At 38.9% G+C, this 15,175-nt stretch overlaps 1 protein-coding gene across 3 annotated transcripts in view; it reads left to right on the forward strand.

Moving 5' to 3' along the window:
- The first annotated feature begins 2,267 nt into the window (after positions 1 to 2,267).
- SEC23IP (SEC23 interacting protein) overlaps positions 2,268 to 15,175 on the forward strand; it is a 32,842-nt gene continuing 19,934 nt past the window's right edge. The window contains exons 1-5 of one of the 3 annotated variants that reach the window (XM_027839856.1): positions 2,268 to 2,489; positions 8,708 to 9,237; positions 11,097 to 11,319; positions 12,559 to 12,752; positions 14,908 to 14,997. In XM_027839856.1, coding sequence (XP_027695657.1) covers positions 2,342 to 2,489; positions 8,708 to 9,237; positions 11,097 to 11,319; positions 12,559 to 12,752; positions 14,908 to 14,997 — 1,185 coding nt within the window. In that variant the 5' untranslated portion in view covers positions 2,268 to 2,341. The remainder of the gene's footprint in view (positions 2,490 to 8,707; positions 9,238 to 11,096; positions 11,320 to 12,558; positions 12,753 to 14,907; positions 14,998 to 15,175) is intronic. The other 2 variants (XM_027839854.1, XM_027839855.1) reach the window with 2 other exon arrangements.

The following is a 15,175-nucleotide window of genomic DNA, read 5'->3' on the forward strand; positions in this document are numbered from 1 at the left end:
TTGGCAGGTAATTAAGATGGTGGTGATTAGATCTTGCTGCTAGTTGTAGCTCAGTCTTGGTCATAGAGAGTTAATTGATATTGCATGGTTATCTGTAATGATTGACCTAGGGGCTCTTCTCTGCCATTCCTCTTATATAGAGAGATGGAAAAGTCTGAACAAAAAAATATCCCTTAAAAAAAAAACCCCTAAAAAGTAATTTTTCCCCTTGGCTACTTCCCAAAGTCAAGACTTTTTTATTGACAAAATAGTTGCGTATGGTACTTTACACCATTTCTAAACTTCAAAATTAGATCTGTAAAATGTTTTTAAAACATTCTATACATTTCTATTTTCCTTATTTACTTTTCTACAGTTTGAGGAAGGTCCACAAATCTTGCATTTCTATTCTTGGGCTACTCTCAGTTGAACAAATTGGAAAAGCATCCAGACTGGCTGTGATTGTAGAATCACAGACCTAGGGCTGGCTGGAAGCAGCTTAACAGATCCATCCATCTAACCCTCTACACCCTCAAGTGAGGTCCTGCAACTGAACCCCGGCCTGACCTTCTCATTTTACAGATGACTGAACTGAAAAGCAGAGAAGCAGTTACTTGTGCCAATACCCTAGAGAGTAAGCAAGAGAGGCAGCATTCAAACCTAGTTCCTCCGACTCCAAAAATCCACTGGTACTTATCCTCCTTTGTTATTTACTGAATGAATGTGTGGCTACGTTTAAAAGTCAGGGAAAGGGACAGAGAATCTCTGATTTCATTGTTACAGGGAACTCCAGGGTAAAGAAACTCTTTCTACTAATGATTTAAAAGTTAAATTGTAATTTCTGGATTTTCTTCTCTTTTGGGTTCTCTGTACCACCTCTTCCTGCTGTTGGGTTGTCAGAACCAGGAGGTGATTGCATAGTGCTACCAGGCTCTTCAAGCCTCCTCTTCCCTACAGTCATAATTTTCCAAGTTTGATTTTATATACGATGAATTTTCTCTTTCTTTCTTTCCCTTTGGTTTTTATAACACATTCATTTCTGAATATGTTCCTCCCCCCATCAAGCCTTCCTATGTAACAAAAATTTAAAAAGAAAAAAACCAGTTCAGCAAAACCAACCAACACATAGACTGTTCAACAGCATTTGCAACATTTCACATTCACAGTCTTCCACCTTAGTCAACTAACATTTACTAAGCACTGGGGAATGCAAGGAAAAGCAAAAACAGGGTCCCTGCCCCCAAGAAGCCCACATTATTTTAGAGGAGGCAACATGCATAAAACCCTTACATACAACATACATACAGTGTAAATGGAAGGAAATGTCAGTAGCAATGGAGGAGACTGAGAAAGACCTCCTGCAGAATGTGAGAGCAGAATGAGCTGAGTCCTGGAGGAGGCTAAGGGCAAAGGTGAGGAGGGCATTGCAGGGAGGGAGGGCAGTCAGTGAAGAGGCAGCTGTTTTATGAAAGGAGGGAAGTGCATTTTTTTAGTTCTTCCCAGGCGCTTGGGAGAACTTGGTCCTTACAATTACAGGGAGCTCTGTTCTGCATAGTTCTTTCTAGACACACTGCCCCACGAATGTTGCATATACAACCCTTCCACTATGCATCTGTACATACAAGTCTTCCGATGCTCCCCGAATTCCCCCCGTTTCTGGTTCTTAGGTGGCAGAACGTACTCTTTCATTACATTCATGCCCCGCAATTTGTCTGGCCAAACCCGCATTGATGGGCCCTGGCCTGGTTTCCAGCTCTTTACTACCATAAAAGTGCTGCCCTGACTGTTTTGGTCCCTTTACCTAGCGAGGAACGTGAAACCCTCTCACGCTCCACAGCTCCACCTCCTGGCAGCTCCGCGACTCTCTAAAAAGGGCGGGGGGGGGGGCCGACGCATACGTCAACAGTGACGTCAGAGTCACCCCCCACCTCCGGGCACTCGAGGGCACGCTTACGAAGTAGTTTCCGGAACTGCCCTGGCCGTTTGAAATGCACGAAATGTTTTCCTTTTCTTTTGCTTCACGTATTTTTGTGCTGCCTGTAATGCTCCTGGTGCCTAGAGTTCGCCCTAAGCCCGTCACCCACCTTTCCCGGACGACCGAAGCCCCAACACCCTCCCAGCCTCGCGATCCAGTGAGGCCGCGACGGCCATTTTGACTCCTGCGGAGTTGGGAGCGGGGGAAGGCGGTGTAAGGGAGCCGCTGCGAGGCAGGGATGGGGGCAGGGACGGGGTTGGTCAGCTGATCTCTGGAAACTTCAGCACGCAAATGCGGAAGCAGCCCGACCCCGCGTCTGACCCGTTTCCGGCCGGTGGTGCTGCACCGGCTGGCTTGAGACGTGTAACTGGGAGGCGGGCCGGAGCCATGGCCGAGAAGAAACCCAACGGAGGCGGCGGTTCCTCCGCCAGTACCAACTTACTCTTCTCTTCGGCTTCCGACTTCAACTTCAATGTGCCCTTCATACCTGTCAGCCAGGCCCCCGCCTCCCCGGCCTCTCTGTTTCTCCCGGGAGGTAGGAGGGAGGGCTGCGGGGGCAGGGTGTTGGGTGATGGGCACCGAGGGCGGTGGGCAACCGCGAGTGTAAGTGGACGGGCATCAAGGCTGATGGGCAAGCGGGAGCGGGCACAACAAGAGGGATGAGGCACCCCCAGCCCCGTCTAGAGGAGGCTGGCAGAGATACTACTAGCACCCGAGAAGGGGAGGGGCGATGAGGGATGGGGCTCTTTCTCCTTGCCCGCCCCCTGCCTTGTCCAGGGGAGGCTGGCGGAGATTTGAGCTCTCAAGAGGAGTGAGGCGTCTGGGTACTTCATGTGAGGGGAATGGCCACCCCAAAGGTGGGGATCACGAGAGAAATGGAGAACTCCCGGTCGGGCATGAGTCATAAAGGGATTGGAAAACCTTCCTCTCCAGCGTGATTGCAAGAGGGATGGATCACCCATGAAGGCAGAAGGGTTCCAGTGTGGAATAGGAGACCCTGGACTTCCTGGATCTGGAGGTCGGAAGAGGGGCGATCACTCTCTTTCTCCCTTGTCTCCCGCCATTCTATTGTTCTCAACGGGAAGGAAGAGGTTACCCTCTTTCTGGGGATCATTGAAGGGTAATTATGGGGAAAGGAAAGGATGCCTGTTCTGAAGGTTGGGGGAAGAGTTCTGAGGAATCATCAGTCATCAAGCCATTTAGGTGGAGAACTTGCGAAGGGTCCAGGGACATAGCTCGCCTAGGATTAAGGTTTTTAGTGTCAAGGAGGTGGAGGCTGGGTAGTGAAGCTTTTTGAAAAGCAAGCAGATTGGCTTCTCTATACCTTGCCACGGTGGCAGAGGTACCGGATCTTGGACACTGAATGTGGAAGCCCGGTGTTTCTTTTGGAGGTGCATTGACCTATGCCTGCCTTCCTATTAAAGAGTGTGTCGTGTGTGTATCACTCTCCCTCTAAAGATTTTCGGGTACTTCTGGAAAACTAACTTTAGCATTTAAATTTTTGTATTTGCAGTTGAAATAATTTCACCTTTGGGAAGAAAATTAACAATACTTATTGTTAAGGTTGCCTCCACTTCCTCACCACACATTCACATCTTAGTTCCTTGCAATCTGACTTCTGACTTGAGCACTGTATTGAAACTACATTCACTAACGTTATGATCTCATACTTGCCAAAACTGTAGTCTTTTCTTGGCCCTGAGACTTCTTGATTTTTCCCTAACAGTTTGACATTGTTGACCTCCTTCTGAATACTTTGTCTTCTCTTTGCTTCTTTTTGCCTTAACATGGCTCTTTCCTGGTTCTCTTACCTGATTTACTGCTACTTCTGTCTCATATCCTCACACTTCTTAAATGTGGATAGCCTTCCAGTCTCTTTTCAACTCTCTTTTCTTTGACAGTACTCATTTTTTCATATGTTCTTTTTTGGAAATCTCATCCACTCTAATCATCCTCTCTATGGAGATGACCCTTAGACGTATGTGACCAGTTACAATCCACCTGCTTCTCCTTATCCTTGCCCTCTCTCCTTTCCCCAGTCCCACATTTCCAGTTTCCTTCTGGACATTTCTTCCTGAGTCTCCCACTGACACATATGCTTCAAGTTCAGTATGTCTTAAACAGAATTTATCCCCCCTCCAAAAAAGAGGTGACTTTCTTCACATTTCCTCATTTCTGTTGATAAAATCTCCAACCTTTATATATCTTGCTAGTACATAGTTGTTTGCATGTTGTCTCTATTGTTAGGCTGTGAGCTCCTTGAGAGCAAGGAGTATTTCGCCTTATTTGTATTCCCAGTGTTTAGCACAGTGCCAGTTACATAGTAGACACTTAATAAATATTAGTTGACTAACTGACCAAGATTCAAAACTAAGTAACATTTGACATTTCCCTTTCCCTAATCCCCCACATTCAATAAGTAATGAAGTTATTTTCATTCACAATAGGCTCTCTACTCTTGCCACCTTAGACCCTCTTTATCTTTCACCTAGAGGGTTTTATTAATAGTTTCTTTTTTGGTCTCTTACACTTTATATAGCTGCCAGAATAATCTTGATTTTTTTTCAGTGCATGATTTGACCATGTCACTACCTTTCTCAGAAACCTTCCTCCTAATCCATCAGATAAAATACAAATCCCTCGTCCTGTCATTTAAGACCACTTACAGTCTAACTCCAACCTACCTTTCCAGCCTTATTTAACTATGTTACCCTTCATGTATTCTCCAGCAGTGGTGTCATATAGAAATGGGGAGCAGTAAACAGTACGGAAGGAACCCTGCAGGCCACTTAGTTTTAAAATGTAATGTTATCTTTGTTTTATTGCCTTTTTATTTATTTTGATAAGTATTTCCCAGTCAACATTTCACTCTGGTTTGGGTCACCCTCAGGAGTGTTGGCTTCAGACACCTCAGCTTTTCCTCATAATAGGGATACACTACTTTCACATCTCTCCCTACTGAAATCATTCTGTTCATTCAAGGCACAACTTTGGCTCCACCTTCTCCATGAAGCTATTCCTGATCCTTCTGTATGAAAGTAATTTTTCTTCCCTTTGATTTCTCCTTTGTTCTTATCACATTCTACTTTGTGAGTCTTCCTTAAACTCTAAGGGGTGTGGGCGGCAGGGTGTTGTATTATCTTTGTATCCCTAGTACATTGTACATAGTAGTAAACTTGTAAATGTTTTGTTGAGTTGAATGTTTTTGGTGAAACTATATATTACTTGAGTCATGGTCATTTGGGACCATGAAGATTTATAGAGAATAGATTATATCTTGTCTAAATAGGTTAAAGGGTTGAGTTAGAAGAGAGTGAATATGTAAATATTTTACACATAATCACAAAATGTATCTGAAGTTATTTGTGTTGCTAGTAGTTATCTGTGGTTGCTATTAATTGATAAACTTAGTGAATGAAAAATCTCAACCAAGGGAACAGTGTTTCTCATATGTGAAATAGAGTATAGGAAGGGAGTTAAGCATTAATATAAAGGTGGGGACATGATTGGATTAGAGAGTAAAATGAAATTAGGGAATATTTCCTAGCTTCTAGTGCCTTCCCTTCTGAGATTGTCTTCCATCTATTCTACGTATCTTATACCTAGTTGTTTATATGTTGTTTGTCTCATTGGAGTGTGAGTTCCTTCAGGGGACAGGGATTATTTTTGTCTTTTTTTTTTTTTTTGGTCTCCTTAGTGTTTAACATAGTGCCTTGCACATAGTAAATTCTTAATAAATGCTTGTTTACTGATTCATTGGAAAGTGCAGTACAAGTGGGAGTAGAGTAAAATGCTAGTATAAAATATATACCCCCAGTGGACTTAGAAATGTACCACTCTAAAAAGAATCACCTAGACTCTTCCATCCAGTTCAGGAATCCAGAGAAGGGACCTCATAGTCCTGCTAAGACTGTGGGTCAAGCTAGATAGAAAGTAGAATGTAGGCAACCTCAAGAGGCTAGGGGCAGCTCTAGGCCCTAGTCCCTAGTGACTTGAGCCCAGCCTGAGCTGTCCGTAATGTCCATTGGGAATCTAGGATAAGAGAGTGGTCAAGGGAGTTCCCAGTGAGTCTAGCCTGACACCAGTGGCCAGAAAATTGAGGGCATTGTCCAGCAAGATTCTGTGGCCCTAGCCCAAGCACAATGGAGAAAGGCCTTAGGCAAAATCCAGCCAAAGCAGTCCCCAAAGCCTGTGGCTGGAACTCAGCATAGGAATAGCCCCTGAGTGCAGTAATTGGCAGAAATGATCTCAGACAGAGCCTACAGGTGAGATCCTGGAACCCTGTGGTAAGAGACAGCACACAGGCAGAGTCCAGCACTGGAGCAGGTCCGGAGTTTCTTGAAGGAAAGGCCTAATTTGGGCCACCATACTCAGAACCAGGCAGGCCTTGCCCATTCCATTCATTTGTGGAACACATCAATGAAAACTCAATAGCATAAGGAAATATCTTGGATTGAGGGATGCCTAGGGGATAAAACCCAAGGAGTATAGTGACTACCACACAAGTGCAGGTAAAGCCTTGGGAAAAAAAAAATTGTCCTGGCTACAGGGATTGCAGGAATACTTGGAAGAAAAGAAACAATAGAGACAGAATAGAAAGTTAGGGAGGGAAGACTGGAAAGGAAAACTGACCCCTTAGAACAGTGGAAAATTTTACTCAAGAACTGAATTTGAGGGCCAAGCAGAAAAACACAACAAGACAGTAGGAAATTTTTTTTCATTTTTTTCCCAAGATTTTAATTTATTTTTTAGTTTCTAACAGTCACTTCCGTAAGCTTTTGAGTTTTAAATTTTCTCCCCCTCTCCAAGAGCCTCCCTCCCCAAGACGGCATACAATCTTATATAGGCTCTACATATACATTCCTATTAAACATATTTTCATATTAGTCATGTTGTAAAGAAGAATGAGAACCAATAGGAGGAACCACAGGAAAGAAGAAATAAAGCGAAACAGAAGGAAAAAAAAGAGCAAATAGTATGCTTTGATCTGCATTCAAACTCCACAGTTCTTTCTCTGGATGTGGATAGCATTTTCCATCATGAGACTTTTGGAGATGTCTTAGATCCTTGCATTGCTGAAAGAGCTAAGTCTGTCACAGTCATTGTACAACGTGGCTGTTACTGTGTACAGCATTCTCCTGGTTCTGCTCACTTCATTCAGCATCAGTCCATTCAAGTCTTTCCAGGTTTTTCTGAAGTCTGCTTGCTCATCATGTCTTATAGCACAATAGTATTCTATTACATTCATATACCACAACTTATTCAGCCATTCCCCAATTGATGGGGATCCCCTCAATTTCCAGTTCTTTGCCACCATGGAAAGAGCTGCTATAAATATTTTTGTACATGTAGGTCCTTTTCAATAGGAAATATTTTTTAAAAAATCAAAAGATAGGGGGCAGCTAGGTGGCGCAGTGGATAGAGCACTGACCCTGAAGTCAGGAGGTCCTGAGTTCAAATCCGGCCTCGGACCAAATACTTGATATGTACTAGCTGTGTGACCTTGGGCAAGTCACTCAACCCCGATTGCCTCAAAAAAACAAAACAAAAACAAAAGATTATAAAACAAAAGACCGGCCTTTGCATCTCTGTGTGTATTGACTTAATTCTCTTTTTAAAAAAATTTGTTTGCTCAATTAGGTAGTGTGTAGTTGGAGAGACAAATTAATAAAAGAAAAAAATTTATGCAGAAGAGAGAATTCAGAAGGGGACAAAGACAAGCGCAACAGTTTGGTAGTATTGTGGTAAACTTAACATACTTTTAAGAAAAACAAGCTGGATATAATGCAGCTGAATTGTAATGAATATAATTGAGATTCATAGTTTTATATACAATCCTCTTTTCTATTCAGTCTCTGTATATGGAAATATTCATATTTGTAGATATTTTTCAATTGAATAATAAAAATCAAAATTTTAAAAATGGTTTAGAACTATCATACCTAGGACTCTGACCAGGAAATTATTTGTTTGATATAGAGGAAACAATTCAGAATCACTGGAATGTTTTGAGAGGTGGAGTGACATGAATAAAAATGGAAGACAATGAGAACTGGGTAGAAAATCTTTTAATATACTTAGAGCCACATATTTACTGGGTCCTGGCAGAGAATTTTATGCTGGGATTAGAGTAGGATGGATCAGTGTGGAATGGAATAGCATGAGCCTGCATAATAATGATGTTATAAAAAAACAAAATCATTGATCTTACAATTCACTATAAGTTAAGATTGAAGGTATAGAAGGATTTAGGTTTTGGACATTTCTCATAGGGATTGGTGATGATGTTTCTTATGAGACTTTACCTTGGGCAAAGAGATGAATGATAGCTCAAAGCTTTTGTCTGCCTTAGTTATTAATAATTGACTTTACCAATTGTTTTGGTGTTCTTTAAATATCAGTTTATGATACTAGATGATTTTGAGGGATATAGTTCACTTGGTGTGATTGCTAACAGAGTTTTCATTTGTAGAATAATTGCTTTATGTTTTGGAATACAATGTTATATCTAATCATGTCAAGAAAAATTAATGCATTGATTTCAATTTCATGTCATTACCATAAATCACAGCCATTTGAGTAGCAAAAAACACAATTTCAATGATTACAGCAATCTAAAATTCATTGATTAATTGAGTGAATACATTATTAGAATTATTTTGTGGTGTAACTTTTAGAGAATGGCACATGCTTTTTCAGAACTTTGTGGTAAGTTTAATCTCAACTGTGTTTCTCCTCTATGCTTTATTTCAGAAGACTCTACAGATGTTGGTGAGGAAGACAGATTCCTTTTTCAGACTTCTGGTCATACTACTTTGTCATTTAGTCATTTCTCTCAGGTGTCCAGCAATAGTGATCCTTTTGGGAATATTGGACAGATGCCCTTAACAACTGCAGCAGCACCTGTTGGAATACCAACATTATCTAAGCCTCCAACTTCCCTTCCTCTTACAACTGGATCTCCAGACGGTCCACATACATTCTCATCACATATTTCAAAGACTCAGTCTGTTTATAGTGTTGCACCTCCTTCCCAGATGGGAATCGGTGCTTACCAGGCTTCTCCACACAGTAGTCTTCCACCTTCAAACTTTGCAAGTTCCCATGGAACACCGCAACAAGGGTATAATCCGTATCGCCATAATCCTACCAGCAGCAGAGCTAACCCTTACATTGCTCCACCACAGTTGCAGCAATGTCAGACTCCAAACCAACCTGCTCATCCATCGTCCTCTGGACCACCTCTTCAGATGTATCAAAGTCCTCCTGGATCAATGCCACCGGTATAGAAATTCTCTTTCATTCAGTTATTTCTTCTCATTCTCATCACTCTTTTTAGTCTTATCCTGCATTTCAGACATTCTCTGCTTTTTAAAAGCAGGAATATGAAAGCTAATTACTTTTTATTTTGGCAAACAGTATTTCATTTTTTCCAATTACTTGTCAAGATAGTTTTCAACATTCATTTTTATAAGATTTTGAGTTCCAAATTTTTCTACTTCTCTCCCTCCTCGCTCCCCTCCTCAAGATGGCAGACAATCTGATGTAGGTTATACATGTGAATTGTAGAAATGTATTTCCACGTTAGTCATGTTGTGAAAGAAGAAACAGAACAAAAGGGAAAAACTACAAAAAATAACAAAAAAAAAATTAAAATAATATTACTCGATCTGCATTCAGACTCCATAGTTCTTTCTCTGGATGTGGATAGGATTTTCTGTCATGAGTCTTTTGGAATTGTCTTGGATTCTTTTGGAATTGTCTTGGATCATTGTATTGCTGAGAAGAGCTAAGTCAGTAATAGTTGATCATCGAATGGTGTTATTATTATTGTGTACAATGTTCTCCTGGTTCTGCTCACTTCACTCAGCTTCAATTCATGTAAGTCTTTCCAGGTTTTTCTGATATCCACCTGGAAAGCTAATTACTTTTAAAGAAAATGTGAAACCTATATGCTTTGTAGTAAAAGCAATTTTAAAGTAAGATCATTAGATTTATTCTTTCTTTTTATTAAAGTACTTAATCCGCTGATGAAGTGAATAATTAAACTGAATAACTTGCAAATCAAAAAGTTTTAATGTAATACAAAGTATGAATAACTTTATAAAATGAGAACTATCTAGGAGCAAACGTTTTGGGATATAATCAAGTACAGTTTTAATTTTTAAAACCTTAGTTATCAAAATTGATATACTTCTATAGCTGCTTTTAGGTTTTTGTTTTGTTTTGTTTAGGCAATTAGGGTTAAGTGACTTGCCTAGGGCCGCACAGCTAGTGAGTGTCAAGTATTTGGTCTGAGGTCATATTTGAACTCAGGTCCTCCTGACTTCAGGGCTGGTGCTCTATCCAATGTGCCACCTAGCTGCCCCCTTAGTTTTTTTTTTTAAATAGGGACTTGGTCAAAATACAAAAATACTTTGTCATACGGTATAATGTTGTTAGAAAATTTGTGTTATCTTTTATGAAACGCGTTGATTTTTTAAAAATTTTATAAATTGTTAACTGATTCCAGAAAGGAATTCACTTGGAACTAAAAATGAAAAGAAAGCATCTGACCCACTGATGCTACGATGAGCATCAAGTGTAATTTGTAATCTTGCCTTGTTTTCATTCTAAAGTGTAGGAGACAGGTGTCACTAAGTTCATATTTCACTCATACTGTGTCAGCACAAAAAATCCCAAGGAAACTGCCTTTCATGCCCTTAAAAAGTAACGATTTATTTGAATTACAGTTTTGTGATTCACTATATGCTTCTAACTTGAAAAATTTTAGATAGAAAAAATTTCTTTCTTTGATTGTAGGGATAGTTTATAAGACCACAAGTCTTCAGGATCATTGTTAGGTCTGAAGAGCATGTATAATTATTATTTCAAAGATAACAAAAACAGACATTTGTTTAGAACTTTAAAGTTTGCAAAGCCCTTTACATTTCAACCTTAAAAAGAATCCTTTGAGGGAAGTACTATAGATATTATTACCCAATTTTACAGATGAGGAAACTGAACCTCAAACAGGCTATGATCACATAGTAAGTGTTAGTAAGTATCTAAGGCGGGCCTTGCTGCCTCCATGTTCAGACTGCTGCCTTCTGCGCCACGTTGCGTCTTAGACATGTAGGGGACATGGGCTTTTTCTTTTCAGATTCCTCCAGCAGGACAGACAGTCTTGTCATCACCAGTCCAACAGCAGCTTCTGGCTAGACCTGCAGCTCCTGTGATACAAGCTCCACCTCCTCTTTTCCTTCAAAATCCATATGAGGCAGTTCAGCCCCATTGGTTTTATTGCAAGGAAGTAGAATACAAACAAATATGGATGCCATTCAGTATGTTTGATTCTGTACATCTTGAAGAAGTCTATAATTCAGGTAAGTACAAATTTTTTTTTATGGGGGAGTGGGATGGGGGAGAGGCACAAGTAGAAAAAAATTTTTAGGTATGATCTGGGAGTTGAAGGACCTTATTCCTTTGTTTTCCATTGACATTTCTGAATGTCAAATTACTTGGTTTTTTTTTTTTTTAAGTGGGAAGTGTTAGTAATACTTTGAGCAAGTGGTATATGTTGGGCTGAATGATCTTTCACTTTATTTAGAGAAACTTTAAATGAAAGTCCTTATATAATCCATCTATTCTTTTTTTGTTGTTATCCTCTTTTTAGGGTAGCAAAGAACCATTTGGCTTCAGAATTTGATTTTTGTAAAGTAGGAATTTATTTCTTTGGAATATTACTCTAATTTTAAAACAAAAACATTCAAACAACATAGCAGTTACCTTTGATCTAGAAAGTTTTTTTTTGGACATAGTCTTCTTGTGAGTTACTAGTTTAGTGTTTGACAACTTTATATTTTTGAAAATTTGATATGTGTGATTACTGAGCTTAGTTTGTTATTTAGCATATTTATCAGTATGATTTTTTAAAAAACCTGACTTTTGAGTTCATTGGTTTAATTTGAGTTAGTTGGAATTGCCAGTGAGGAAAATTTCTCTACCTAAACAGATCACTACTTTGTTTTTTGTTTTTTAGGCAATTGGGGTTAAGTGACTTGCCCACGGTCACACAGCTAGTGAGTGTCAAGTGTTTGATCTGAGGCCGGATTTGAACTCAGATCCTCCGGACTTCAGGGCCGGTGCTCTATCCACTGTGCCACCTAGCTGCCCCTTGTTTTTTGTTTTTAAAAGAAACTGAAAGGGGTACTGAAAGCTTAATTGACAAGGCTAGGAGACAAAGCCTGTATGAGTCATTGGTGGGATTTGAACCCAAATCAGCCTGCCTTGGAGGCCTGTTCTCTCTTTCCATTACACCACCCTGGTGTTTCCTTTTTGTGGCACTTCTATTTTTAAAAATCCCATAAATATTTTTGAATTTTTTTATGATAACAAGTGTTTATTGCTCTCTGACTGTGGTCTTCAATGTCTTGTTTCTTCTTGTGGAGGAAAAAGAAAACTTAAAGTATCACAGATTAATTTTAAGCCTATTTTTCAACTGGATAGATGAGTTTGGCACTTTATTTGGAAAGGGGGTAATATGATCACAATGTTATCTGCTTATAGATTAGGAAGAAGAGCATGTTTAAGTGTCTAAATAAAGTGTAAATTTTACGTTTTAGTTCAGCCAGATCCTGAGAGTGTTGTTTTAAGCACGGATGGTGGACGCTATGATGTTTACCTCTATGACAGATTGAGAAAAGCAGTATATTGGGAAGAAGAGCAAACTGAAGTTAGACGCTGTACCTGGTTTTACAGGGGGGACACAGATAGCCGGTATATTCCTTATACAGAGGAATTCAGTGAAAAACTAGAGGTATGCATCTTAAAATATTTTACCATTTGTTTAAAAAAATATAGGCACAATATATGTGTGCCCAATGGAAACTAATTCTCATACTGTTTTCTATAAAGCTACATTTAATATCAGGTGATTCTTTCTTGGACCTTCTTATGGATCTCTTTAAAGTGGTTTCGCCTATAAAGGAGACCGCCCTGTTCATTGGTTCATAGATTTGGAGTTGGAAGGAACCTTAGAAATCATTGAGTCTAGTCCCTTCCTTTTATAGATGAAGAAACTGAGGCCTAGAGAAGTTAATTGATTTGCCCAACAGCACACAGGCAATAAAGGGTAGAGCAGGGATTTGAGTCCAGGTCCTCTGACATTATTTCCTCTATATCACTTCAGTTTCCTGAGGATTATTGTAGTGAGGTTTATATATGTTCTCAGGGGAACAGTACAAATGGAAGAGCTTAGGTGAATGGGGTGTTTTCTTTTGCTCTCATCCTCATTTTGGTTAATTGTGAGACATCAAATACCATTGGTTATGTTAATTCTTAGGATGAGATGCAAAATTTAGTATTGATTAATATATGAAAAGTAGTATAAAACACAGATAAAAAATAGTGTCATTTCTTGGTATTTCTTACTTATTCTTAGCTTTGTACTGAACTAAACATTACCCTGTTTTAATCTAACACTTACACATAGCATTCCCAAATACAAACAGAAGAATGTATATTTTTTCTAACTAGTTTTTCCAATTTTCAGACTTAAGATACATGCTTTGTCTCTAAACATTAAAAAGGGATTCTGTTGTCAAAAAACATTTCAGGAGTCTTCTCTTAATATCTTTTATTATCTTGAAAGCAGTGTGTAAGTTTTGCTTCCTGTTTAGGACAAGCCTTAATTTAAATATAATTTGTTGTGTCTTCTCTGAAAATGCTGAAATCTGTAGTACTGAAAACCATTAGATGCCAGAGCTGTACTGGCATTGGATAAATACCAAAAGCTGGGAGTTGAGAATTGACATAAGAATAAGGAAGATAAGAGTATTGGGTTAGACTAGATTAGAAAAGATTTTTATGACAGAAAAGAAAGTCCTAAACAGTGAACATTGGAGAGAAAGGATCAAACCTACTGTCTGCTGTACAATATATCTTAAAATCATCAAGAATCATTTGTCTCTGGAAAAAAATTAGCATGCTTTCGAACAATGAGAAATGAGTAAAGGAATGCTGAACCACAACCTTTATTTTGCCCTGGCTGAAGAATTCATCACCCAGTAGCCAACTCCTTTACTGTGTTGACTGTTAGGTGTTTGGTTGTTGCAGAATGGTAGTCAGAATTTGTTTAGGTGGAAAACTGTGAGGCACTTTAATGTAGGTAAAAGTATTTTGTGGCTCTAAGGAAACACATAAATGTAAATTATTATTATTCCCTCTTCCCCCATCTCTGTTAGAGAAGTAGGAAGTTCTGCTCTCACATTGTTTTCCTAGATGAAGAAAACTTCAATAAACAGAAGGCCAGAATGTTTTTAAAATCCTGAAATTTTTTATACTGATTTCATATGTAAATTTAATTTTGTACTGTCAGCTGATTATAAGATTTTTCATTTCATCATTGCTAAAACATTAAACCCCAGAACCTAAAAAATGCTTTTTGACTTCTACATTCCTAAGTTGGCACGTATATCTTTCCAAAATTGAGTGAACCCTTGGTCCTTGGATATTATCTCAAATTTTTTTTATAGGGAATTGCTGAAGGTGTAGTAATTACTTTAGCACTTTGGTTGGTGAGATGACTAATTTTGTATTGATTGATAGCTACAATGTTTACTTCATATTCTAGGCAGTTTTTAAAGTATGTTTCTTTTTCAAACATCTTCTTAAAGATCAGGTCCTGTGACTTGTGAACTGCCTGAGCAGAAATTCGCTCCTTTTTTGTATCTTGCTTTACTCTGTGATTCTGTGCTCTGATATGAAACAAATAACCCATTTCACATCAATTTAATTGGAAGTCAATTTTCTGATAGTTTCATAGTCTTATAATGAAATATCACCTGGCATTATGTGTAGTATCATCTTTGCCAATGCAATATTAATTTATTCTTTTCATATACTTGTTAACATGGTATAATTTTATGATATTAGTCATTTTGGACTTAAAACTATTTTACTTGTTATCCTAGGCAGAATACAAAAAAGCTGTAACCACCAATCAGTGGCATCGTAGACTTGAGTTTCCCAGTGGAGAAACAATTGTTATGCATAACCCAAAGGTAATAAAGATATTTAAATCATTAACTTATTTTGTATGTTTCACATTATTTTTTTGTATACTTGAATAGTGTTAACTTCAATAGTGGGTGTACATTTGTAAATAACATGTATATTCATATTGTATTCAGAATTGTTTGCCATAGTTAAAATTGATCACGGAAACTAGCAGAACTTAGA

Source organism: Vombatus ursinus, unplaced genomic scaffold, assembly GCF_900497805.2.
Source record: "Vombatus ursinus unplaced genomic scaffold, bare-nosed wombat genome assembly UNPS02014833.1, whole genome shotgun sequence".
NCBI classification, from domain to species: domain Eukaryota; kingdom Metazoa; phylum Chordata; class Mammalia; order Diprotodontia; family Vombatidae; genus Vombatus; species Vombatus ursinus.